The sequence below is a fragment of the Gallus gallus genome, chromosome 6 (genome assembly GCF_016699485.2).
Source record: "Gallus gallus isolate bGalGal1 chromosome 6, bGalGal1.mat.broiler.GRCg7b, whole genome shotgun sequence".
NCBI lineage: Eukaryota > Metazoa > Chordata > Aves > Galliformes > Phasianidae > Gallus > Gallus gallus.
In genome coordinates, this window is record NC_052537.1 from 36,028,231 (window position 1) to 36,040,365 (window position 12,135).

The window sequence follows — 12,135 nt, forward strand, 5'->3', positions numbered from 1 at the left end:
CCCTCCCAGCCAGCAGGGAAAGCAGCCATGCAGTTTTTTTGTCTCCCAGCCAAGAGATTAGCTTGTTCAAAGCCCATCCCTTTCGTCGTTTCTCTGCCCTTGGAGTGAGAATAGGAACAGTAACAAACCACACTGCCTTCAGCCACAGCAAATCCTTACTCTGTCCTCCTGAAATCTGCTGAGAGCAAAGACAAGCTGTAAAAGGAATCACAGCTTAATAAATAATCACAGGCTGCCTTGCGAGTTTGTTGTCTTTACACAGAGCAGGGAGAGTCCTGCTAACAGATAGTTTTTCAGACAGTATCCATCCATTCCTGCATTTTGAGGCCTTTTCTTTATATGATGAATATTCATGTTTTCTTCTCATTGCCCTTCGTAATCTAATGTTGCCCATAGTAACCCTAGCTGTTGGAGATGAAATACAACACAGAATTTTAAACTCAGTGAGTGCTGTCAGTCATAGGTGGAACAGCCTGGTGTGAGCAAACAGCAAGCCCTGCATGAGGCTGGAAAAGGGTTTGTAGTAGTCAGCAATCATTGCAGAAAGCAGTAGGTGTGAAAAAGGAAGAAACAACATCGTGGTCAGTCCGTATACAGGTGGGCAATTGTTAACTTTATCACTGCTCTCCATTAATTATTATAATTATTCTTGTAGCTGTTGTATAGCGAAGATAGGAGCTGACTTTAGCAGGGCTCACACCCACCTACAAGGTTTGCTTTCCGATAAGCCTGCATGCACAATACTCTTAAGTATTAATCATTCTCTTAAAGTGGCCTATTCTTGTTTGTTGTTGCATTAGGCTGTCATGTAATTTACTGGCTGGACATATGTTTGTGTCTTAGATATCCTCTTTGTGATGTTTTTCTGTAGCAGTCCCTCTGCATTGGCAATATCTTGGCTTTGTCACCTCTCACCAGGAGATAGGCTGAACCTCATCTGCTCTTGGAATTGTGTTTCTTTTGGAATTCTCTTTGGCTCTTGTACTTAATTCTTCTAGATTTCTGTTTAGTCAATACTCTATTTGTTTTCTATTCTTAGTTTTTTCCTTCTTTTTATTCTAGTAGAATGCTCAATGATATATACATTTTTCCTGGTCTAGTGTGACAGGAGAATGAGCTGGTCTGTTCTGCGGGAAGCAGAGCTATTCTTAAAGGCAGCCATTTGTTCCTTCCCTTCAGAACCTTCAGAATAGAGTCCAAGGAACAGTTCTGTCTTTTGTGCTGAACCCTCTTGGTGCCATTGTACGTATTCCAGATGTTGCCCTTTTGTGGGAAATGAGAAGGCAAGATCATGGTTAAGATTTTGATGGACTCCTTTACTTACGACTGTCCTCCCCAGTTGCCTTGTCTGTATTCAAAACATACAAAAAGGTAACTATGGGTACAGAACTCAGGTAGAAGACAGGATTCCGTTGCATAGAATATGACCTGTGTGATGCTTCTGGGTCCTGTTTCCTCAAAGAAGGGAGCATTAGGCACCTGAATAGATGAACATCTGTTAAACTGGTGGATGGTTTTTGTCCTTGCTGTATCAGTTACTTTCATAGTGCATTATTTTTCTGCCAATTAAGAAGTATTTGTGCATTTTTTGCCAAAAAGAAATACTTCATATTCATTCATGAAAAGTAAAACACTTTCCAGGTATCAGTCAATTATCTTAAATTGTCAGTAGATCCCTTACCCCTGGGGGACAAATTGCCCCAGGACCTTGCATAGCTGTCCAAGTTCTTCCAGCATATGAGAACGGAGCACAGAAACTGCTTCCCAGCTGGAGGCTGGAAAGACAGCTGTCATTTACTCTAGATCAGTGATCATTTGACCACTATAATGCTTTTCAGACAGCTCTTATCTCCATTTGTCTCTTCAGATTAAACCAGTACAGCTCTCACTGTCATTCTCACTTAATTTCGAAACTGAAATAGGATTTTTTTTTTTTAATTTGTGAAGGACTGGACCGAGTTGCCAGGTATGCAGTTCTTTGTTTTAAGAAATTGTGGCAAAGGAAAATAAAGAGGAAAATCAGGGATGTTAAAAGGTGTCAAGCGCTGATTATTACTGTATGCCACGTATGAGGTGAGGATTACAAACAGTACTTCAGTGGAAACAGAGTAAGTTCTGAAAAGGTTATGGTCTTTGCTGTCAGTCAGGTCATCAGTTATAGTCTTTGTACCACTAATGCATCATGCTGAGGTCTGAAAGTACTACTGAAAAGCCTGGTCTTTTGGAACCTGAGCTCCTTCCTACCTGTTGCTCAGCTTTGTGTTAAATTTTGTCTTCTGTATTAGAATTTGTGTAAGTATTGCACAGAAATAATTTAGCATAAGTCAGGCAAGTTCCTGGAGAAAACATTTAGCTCAGCCACAGTCACGGTGACATCAGACTGTGCTGCTGAAATGGGCCCACACTGGGTTGTTTCCAACAGGCCGACATCATCCATCACTATGCGTATCCACTTGTAACAGTAGAGGTATCGCAGACACTTAGCAGAGTACAGCTTTGTTGTTATTAAAGCAATAGAGCACGTCACTCAGTGTCCACTCACTGAGGTATTCATATTGCTGAGTGATCCATTTTTGTTAGCTGGGCCTCTCCGTGATGCTCTTCACTGAACAGCAAAGCTCCGCACATTGGTCGCTGTTAGCCGTGTTGGTCTGTCAGCCTTCCACAGGCTGAGTACCCTACAGAGGGGCACTGAGACAACAGGTAGGGTGCTACAAGAAGTAGAGTGTTTCCTTCATCACTGTGGTTTAGCAGCAGAATGTTTGTAATCAACGAGGAGGGATTTCTCTGCGGGAGCAGAAAGTGACACATCCAGTTGTTCCTCACTGGGAAAGAGAAAAAGGAAGGAACTCTGGGTTTATTTTTCCTTTTTACTGGAGGAGGTGCAGAGTGAGACTAACAGAACAGAAATATTAGTTGAATCATATTCTTTACATGTATTAAAACAGCATGATTTTCCAAAGCAGCTCATTATCTGAAAAAAAGCAATATGCTCAACATAAATCCATAAAACAAGATTCAGAGCTAAGCATTGTGTTGTTAACCTTCGTGCTTTGTGTTGAGCCTGGAGTTATGGCTTGGGTCCTGTTTACCCATTTTACCCTTTGCTACTGGATTGCCCTGGTGACCTCCCTTTTTATTGTCACCTTTGACTCTGATTGTTGGTTTCATCACCATGGTGTTAGTGTAGCATTTGCAAGTAGCAGCTGTTTAACACATTGTACTTAAACTACTGTGTTTGCAGGACTCTGTTTACCCTCCTGATTTGGCTTAAGTGAGATGCATATCATGGCCAGTTAGCTCAGCAGAGCATCGTGAAGGCTTATTAGTATTTTGGTATATGTGAACAGTCAATTTAATTCAAATACCAGTGTGTCTCACGTCTAAGCTTTAACTGCGGGCTCCTACGATGAGCATATGAAGATGAATTACGTGAGGTCATTCGTTGGGAAAAGGCATGGGGAACCCAAATCTCCCTTTCAGATTCAGGAAAATATGAAGTGGTAATTTGATTTGGGGGAAGAAACCGATGATCTAGCAGCGGACAAAAATTAGCAATGGTACATGCTGATTCTTAGATGTTGTACTTTGGTCAGATGACATTTTATTGAGATCTTGTTTGTGTACCAACATGCATTAATGCTGAAATGGGATCTTGCCAATTAAAAGTACATTTTATTTATATATATATTTGGCCTTACAAGTTTGAAAGTACTCAAAGCTTGAACTGGCAGTCTTGCACAGTCCTCAGTCCTTGTAAAATCATCTCAGACAGCCTGAAAGTAGAGCAGAGCTAAAAGTAAATAAAGTAATAAACTGTTTCCTGATGAAAAAATGTTTGCTACTTTTTACCTTTTGAAGTTCTCTCTCGATATCACATGTAAATAGACTGAGAGTAGATTGAGTAAATGCAGGGACTCATCTCTGAATTCAAAGATAAACTGGACCAAATTAAAACTGTATCTCAGCTCTTCTCATAAAGAGCTCCATTCCCATTAGCACTTTATGATTCCATCCCATCTCAAACATTTTGTGTTAGAAACAATTCAGAGGACAGTTGGTCTTTAAGGAGGAGCTGTTCTCCACTCCCTGAAACACGATAAAATTTGGCTAAATGTCTGCACACAAATCTTGACATAGCATGCGTGTTTTCTCAGGATGATCTTTGTTATGCTATAAGAAAATGCAACACAATGTGCTTTTTCCCCATTGCTTCCTAGTGGGTGTTATCATGCTTTCTGCAGCACTACCAAAAATGTCTTTTCCATAGAAGACAGCGTGCCTAAAGTGGCACCAAAATGCACTGCCAGCATCAGGGCACACTGACCTTGTTGGCTGTGAGCAAAGCTGAAGTGGAAAGCAGATCTGTGACCGACAGCTTTGATAGGTGATAATGCTCCAAAGTGAGTTAATTGTTTCCTGTTCAAAAATACTCTTCACCCATCTCAGTAACACATTTTGTCCTTTCTTGAGCAAGAGAAGAGTTCACTAGGAGCATTTTTCGTGACTGGAAATGCCAGTTAAGGAGACGTTTATATACATCATATTGTTGGCTTGTGTTTTGAGGTAAGGCGCTGTTGACAGGATGGTTTATGGTGCCAGAAGACTTTTCACCCTGCAGTAAGTATTTTTGTAAAGGTGTCCAATCATCTTTGACAGTACCTGTCAACAGCAGTAGTGAAGTAATATTACTGACACTCTTCATGTTTTATTTTCACCAGCAGGTGCCGAGTAGCTCTCATCCTTATTAAGTGCAATGTCAGTAGCTCATTTGACATCCTGTTCCTAATCAACAAAGTTAGTTTACAAATCCTTGAAGTGTATGGTTAGATTTTGACAGCATTCAGTATTATATTAATGATGCTGCTTTAATTAGTGCATAAATGTTTGTGAAATAAGGTGGAAATGTGGCCAGAAGGAGTATCTTGAGAAAAAAATTAGTCCTGAGGATTGGACACTGATTATCTAAGCCACATGTGTGTTAATGGTCCAGCTCCAGAACTATCTGTCTATCCATTATCCAGAACATATAAAGTCAGAGGATGCTTTGCATAACTCTCTGCTGGCTGTCACATATAGACAACAACAAGCTAATTTTGTTACTAGCTATTCAACTGATGTGAGTGATCAATGTCCTCAATTTCAACTTTGCTGCTGCTTTAAACAGGGCAGAAAAGTTATTTCATATGGGATTCCTCATTTGTGTATAGAATATATTGCATGCAAAACCACCAACTAACTATATTGAATGCTCAGATGAGGAAGTGTGTCCACTCACATATAGCACACACAAGTGTTAGCACTGTATCTAGTTATCATTTGTACTCCACTGATACCCAGAGGCCTTTTTCTGTTACGCCATCATTTTTGCATGAACAATCGCTATTACCTGAGTTCTTTTGTACATAGCACAAGATAGATGGTGACTGAGGCAGAAGGCTAGAGAAAGGAAAAAAGGAATTTCTTCATACAGCCATGGGGTTGAATGAGCTGATTCTTCCTTTTCTCCACCACAGCCACAGCTTTGATGGTCAAGACTGACAACACCCAATCCTGGCAAGATGCTCTCAATTTTTGATTATTTGATGTAGAGTCCTCAAAATTATTTTTATCAAATCTATGTTATCCTTTATACAATTCATAGATCAGAAAATCTGCTTAATTACTAAAAGAGTTTTTAACCAAGAACTGTGAGCTCTTTACCAGCCTGGAATGGTTGTGTTAAAAGGAGCTGGAGATATCAAAGAAAGCAAAACTATAAGAATGTACTTGGTCATAGGCAATCCTATACTGAGTATCTTTTGGAAGTTGTGTGTTAAAAGATGAGTTCTGTTTTTTTTCTTGCATACACATAAATTTCAATGTAACTATGCTTTATTTTAACGAAGCAGATAAGAAAATAGGGCTGAAAAAAAGGACATGAGGAGATGAATTGTGAAGCCACCCTAGAGAAAACAAAAAGTTAATAATCAAACAGAGCTGTATTAGCACAGTCAGCCCAATGAAGTCATTAGAAACATTTTCCAGTTTTTTGAGTGCCATCCTGAGTCTGCATTTACTGGGCAGTTGCTGTATTAGATGAAGCAATGTGAGTGCTGTGATTTATTTCTGCTGTTTCTAAAACGCATGCAGCTTTGTTAGTTATCCACTGTTGTGTTGTTCAGTCTGCAGCCTTCCTGCTTGTGGGCTCAAGCCTGCCAGCCTGAGAAGACTTGTCTTTGCAGCAGGTGCCAAGAGCACACCCAAGGGCTGCATTCTTGTGACAGATGTGTGCAAGACTGAAAATCAGCGCTGTTGTGTGTGGCAGCTTTGAGGTCTTCGGTAGTTTGGTTTCTTTTGTGTCTTTGTATTTTGCAATATCTTTCTTTTAGGGCAGCACAGGATCATTAGCTGAGTTTCCTGACATGCTTGCGCAACTGTCTGTCTCCTCCTTTGATTGCTTTTATTGACTGGTTTTAAATCACATCAGCTAGGGAGAAAGCTAAAATGATGTAAGATGGCACAGTATCCATAGAAAAGAATACCCTTGTAAGTGCTCCAACCAAGTGAAAAGCTTCAGAGCTCCCAAGGAAAAAAAGGCTGAATTCAGGAAGCAGTCAGGAAGCAGTTGCAGTGCTCTAATTCCACTGTTCGTTTAACACAGAATGGGATGATGGAGACATGTACTGGAATGTATGTTATTGAAAAGTTTTATTCTGGAATACTGTACATTCAGTGATATGTTTCATTAATATTTATTCAATGGCAGTCTTATTCCAGAAATTTCTGATAGAGTGTTTATTTGAAGAAAAAAAAAAAAAAGGAAGAAAAAAGCTATCTAAGATGAGTACATATAATGAACTAAGCTGCCCTGTCCACAAAACCTGCCGAGCTGCGACAAGAATCACTCCTGGCAATTTCAGGAATCATATTTAGGTCACTTTTTGAGCCAATCTACAAAGAATCTGCTTATTCCAAAGCATATGCGACCCATTTAGAGCATGAAGGAGGAGAAAAAGAATTTTCCTTACTTCCTAGGGGTGTATTTAGATAACTTTTGTTATGCCTATGTCAGCATTTCACAGGCCTGAGACTGGCACAAGACAAAGGTAAGGCAAAGTGGGGAGATAAGCCTTTGTCACTGGAGTGTGTCAAGACAGAATGCTGTCACACTTCCAGCCTGAGGGATAGATGCTGGCTTATAAAAAGATCTTGCCTCATTTTAGCATATTAAATTATTACCTACATATGATTTTGTCTGGATAGCTTTTGCAGCATTTATCTTCATTTCTGCCCCAGCCATTGGAATGCTGATGGGTCAAATGTATTTGTAAATGACCATACCTCCTTGACTGGGTGATCAGAGCTAAAGACTTTGAAAAATTGTCGGAAGTTTTCACCCTTTGAAAACATTAAGATCAAAAAAGCAAATTGATAATCACCATTTTACAGAATTTAGGCCCTAGAATGTAGTGCTGTAACATAGCAGTCACAGGTCATTCCAAGTACAGAGCATCTTATTTTAAAGGCTGTGTAGTTAATGCTGTAAAAGGAAGGATTGTATGAAATGTGATTGATTCTTAAACCTTCCATCATAAAAAGCAGTTTCCGTTGTATGGGATTCTTGAGTAACTAAAAAAGGGTTACCAGAAAAAGTGAACCCTTAAATTACAGACAAAGAGCTTCTGCTACCAATAGTATTACATCATCAGAATATCTCCCAGACACTCAGAAATAAGCTGTACTTCTGTATGTCAGTGAAGCAGCAAATTGAATTCTCATAATATGTTTTGAAAATGAGTCTTGTTAGGTTTGATGAGGTGGAAAAGGTACTGAGATCACTGGTTTGTTCCAATACATTCAGTACGCTTTTCTTGGATGTTTGCCATGGCTAATCTTTTTAATGGCAGTGTAGCTTGTAAGCTTATTTGGTAGAAAGCAAAACGTCTCAGTTTCAGAGCATCACACCAAGTAGGGTGGTAAATAAGTTTCTCTTCAAGCATGCAAGCCCTCTGGTTACATCCCAGAAATTTTATTTCAACACGTCTTGAAAACCTCAGTGTTTCCATTATGAATTCAACCATGAGCAGGGTAAAAGATAGATATCTTTATTTTAAATACATACACACATATATCTGTAGGTAATACGCACTAGCTTAATGGTTTTGTTTAAATACATTTATTTGGAGTTCAGCTGATTCAGGTCCAATATGCAAGAAATTGAGCCTTTCACAGCCCCTTTGGACTTCCTCCAAGCCCCTTTGGCTACTTACCCATGCCATTCTGGAAATGGTCTGGGAAAACAGTGGTCCTTACAGCATAATCAGTGAGCATCAAGTTCAAAGGTCTATCGTATTAAAGTAGTGAGAACACTTGGATAAGATCCACTCACAAAGAAAGCTTGGGACTCAGCCTCCTGACAGTTGAACCAGAGGCTGCCAGTACCACTGCTTTCAGTGATTTCAGCCTAGGCTCACCCAGGCACCTACTCTGGAGGTAAACAGAACTAATTTTTAGGTTATTCTGTAGGTCAAAATAAATACTTTGTTGCATTTTAAAGCTAAGATAGAACCTGCTGGAGACCCCGTAGTACATTCATAGTGATCCAATGAAATAAATTCTGTTTTATCAGCTTCTTTGTATGAGAGACGTTCAAAGGAGCTGCTTTTTGCCAATGAATTTTCTTAATTAGTGTTGTCATTTGAGCCTGAGGTTTCAGGATGTTTGCAGTAAGCTGCTGACTGTTGTGATGGCAATGTGTTCACAGTTATCCGTACAGCGAGGACTCCAGCCAGGGAAAGCAGTACATGAATACACGATGTCCAGCCTGGTGTGACAGGATCCTGATGTCCCACTCAGCCAAGGAGCTCATTCTGAAAGTAAGTATGGATCTGCAGCCTCCCTGCTTCCCTCACGTTGCGTTTTCCTTCTACAAGGTTAGGTAGAGCTGATAGCTTTCTGCTTGGCCCTGAATTTTCAGTTGATCAGAGCAAACCCTCACTAAACTTGTAGCAGCATATACAGCAGTATTAAGCTCCAGTGCTTCCCACTGGAGAATCTGGATTTGTCCCAATTAACCCTTTGACAATTACCAAAGCACGAGCTTTCACAATGCTTCATTTGGCGTCTGAGTTCCAGTGCTGACTGATGATTTGCTCTCCTACACTGCTTCAGAGCTTGTCAGGGCTGCATTTGTCAGTGCCCTGTTGTGGCATTTCTGAACCGCACTGGGAAACCATGCCTGGTTTAAAAAAGAATAAAAATGAATCAATAACCTCCATCAGTCCCCCTGTCGAGCCCCCTGTGCAGTAACATAGGGAATAGGGTAGTAGCAGGACTGTCATAAGGACTCAACACAGAGGCAGACAGAAGCAACCAGGAGTGGCTCCCACTGGGGAAGAATGTCATTGAAGAAAAAGTCTGTGAAGGAGCAGCTTGAGGCTCCTGAGCTAAAGCATGGTAGATATAGATTCCCTCTGTTGTTGATAATGAGAACTGCATTTCCCAAGAACGTGTCAGGCCTACATGGGTCAAATCTTCTTATCACTGTCTGCTGAAGGAAGACAGCCTACAGCAGGCAGACTTCTAACTGTGGTACACCAAGTAAGTTGGTGTAAGTTCAGACGTTCTGTTAGAGTTTTAGAAATATTATTTTGCAGCGTTTTTAGAATATGCAGTTCCTCTTAGGATTTCAGTGCCTAGAGGTCAGATAAGCTTAGTGATGCTCTATTCGAGGTTAAATGACTGAATTGTAGTTCAGGAGCCTTCCAGTTCTCTTATTTTGTCTCCCTCCTTTACTTTGCTCTGCTCCACTGTTTTCCATAGAGACACTGAACCAGATGAGCTAGTTACATGTGCCAACATGCACTGCTTCTGTTTTTTCCTGTGTGCTTGGTCATGGCAAGAACATGAAGATCTGTTCTGTTATGCTGTCAGTTCCTAAAAGACCCCAAACCCATCAGGAAATCAGTGCACGAGGAGATCTCAGCTATGCCTTCCTGCTCTGCGTGAGATATTTCCTGCTGTGCCAGCAGTGGCCATAACAGCCATGCAGAAAGGAATGTGCTGTGACTTCTCAGCCCTACTGCACTGAGGTTGCCTTGCTGATCAGGTTGTTTGACTGTTGCATGCATAACAGTCTTACAAATGCCAAATTGCCCAAAGTCGTCTGTCTATCTGTATTTTTCTCTATAACCAGTACAGTTTGACAGGAAGTAATCTTTGCATATAAATCTTTTTTTTCCACTTAAAGTAATGAAACCCTTGAAACTTGGTTCCCTGAGGTTTATAACCTTCCTGTTCTCTCTCCCATCAGGGCTATTTACCTCGTGATTAGACTGTTTGCTTTGCAGTATATAACTCACTGAAAGGCTGAGAACATTTTTATGTAGCCACTCACATTTCAGTCCAGCATACTTCCTCACACATTTTAACGTATGCGTCTGCATGATATCTTGAAGTTTCACCTAAAATTTTAGACAACGTGTGTATTAGGGAACTTAATGAAAAACCATTATAAAGCCAAGAGGAATACAGGCTTTGTAGTAAGAACAGTAATGTCAAAATCAATGTCATTTGATCTTCTTCTACAGAACTAGAATAGGAAAAATTGAGGCTGTACCCAAAACATTACAGATAGTGCTTGGCGCCCCTGGAATTCCTCAAGAACAAAGGATTAAAACCATGGAAAGAGTGGCCAATGGGGGAAGATTTTTTTTTTTAAACTATGAATAAGGAGATAGAAGTGTACACAAAGGCTTGAAGAGTGTAAACAGTACAGAGGGAAAGGAATTCTTTCAGATTATCTGGGGGGTATAACTTGGATATAATGGGAGAAAATTAAACAAAAGAAAACAAAGGTAGAGCGTTAAAGAAATGAGCTGTGAGGTCAGTTACCCAGTTTTTGGTCTCAGTGGGACAGAAATGCAGTCAGCTGGATCATTCAGAGCTTACATTTTAAAACTGCCTGCTATTTTGTCACTGCAGTTTTGTACTTCCAAATGAGGAGCATGCAGCCTGGAGCATTTCCAGAAACATGTGTGCAAAACTGCAAATATGGAGGAAGCCAAAATGGCCTGGGTGTGTAACTGTGAGCTGATACCAAGAAAGGAGTTAGCTTATCCGGCTCAAAATTAAACTGTAATTGTGGCTCATAAAACTTATTGAATATATTAAATGGAAAGGAACTAATAGAGGAAAGAGCGGAATGGCGGTACTCATTTCTGTGGTTTCATGCTGCCATCAGTATTTGCTTTGCCACTGAGAATGTATTTCACTGCAGGACCTCGTGCTCTGAAGTTTAGAAAGGAACTTAAGAAATGAAAAGTGAATTTTAATTAACTAATTACAGTATCCTAAGTCCTTAAAATTAAAATGTATGCCAGTTCTTAATCACTTTGTGCGTGTGTGATTGGCTGTTGGAAATTCTTCTGAGGGTAACTGTTTTGCTGCATTAATTCTCATAGGCAAATACAGAATTTATTTTTCTGCTTTGGCAGATCCATATTTTATTTCAAACAGAAACTGTAAATCTTTATTTTAATCCTATGTAAAGAAAGGACAGCATGCACAAATTGCCACACTGTACAGTGGGCTCTGCTACACAGTAGGCATTACAGATTGTACAGACATGGGGCTGTGAACAGCTTTCATGCAACATCATCTATCATGCTATGGTCGGTTACCTCACCATCATGTTATTTTATGCCTCCTGAGCCCTAAAACACCAAAGGTTGCCCACTGCTAGGGAGCTGCGTTGACGCCTGATAGCATGAAGTAATGAATGCTCAGCCAAGTGTGCATTGTTTCTGCTTGTGCACCACTGTAATTTGTTTATCTGTCTAAAGATTATGCAGTTGAAAATTCACAATTTTATGCTGCCTTTGTAAATTATCAAGTCGCTTTTGATGAATGTATCCCCACTTCCGATGCCAGTGGCATTATGATCTTGAGATATTGGAAAGGGCTCATGCATACAATGCAGAAGGTTATGTTTTTATATTTTTGGCAGACAACCGTGCTATAAAGTAAATCTGACCTTAAGCTTCCTTACTGCATTAAAGTTAATTCAGTTTTAACTTTATAGTCCAAAATGCTGGTGCTTATAGAATGTTACTGTCCAGTCAGACCTGGCTGATTACAGATGAGAAAGTCTTA

At 40.1% G+C, this 12,135-nt stretch overlaps 1 protein-coding gene across 10 annotated transcripts in view; it reads left to right on the top strand.

Annotated features, from left to right (window-relative positions):
- The window catches only part of INPP5A (inositol polyphosphate-5-phosphatase A), a 230,852-nt gene that overhangs the window by 214,588 nt on the left and 4,129 nt on the right, over nt 1–12,135 (top strand). For all 10 annotated transcript variants that reach the window (XM_040703146.2, XM_015289008.4, XM_046943201.1 and 7 more), the window contains exon 13: nt 8,747–8,858. In XM_040703146.2, coding sequence (XP_040559080.1) covers nt 8,747–8,858 — 112 coding nt within the window. The remainder of the gene's footprint in view (nt 1–8,746; nt 8,859–12,135) is intronic.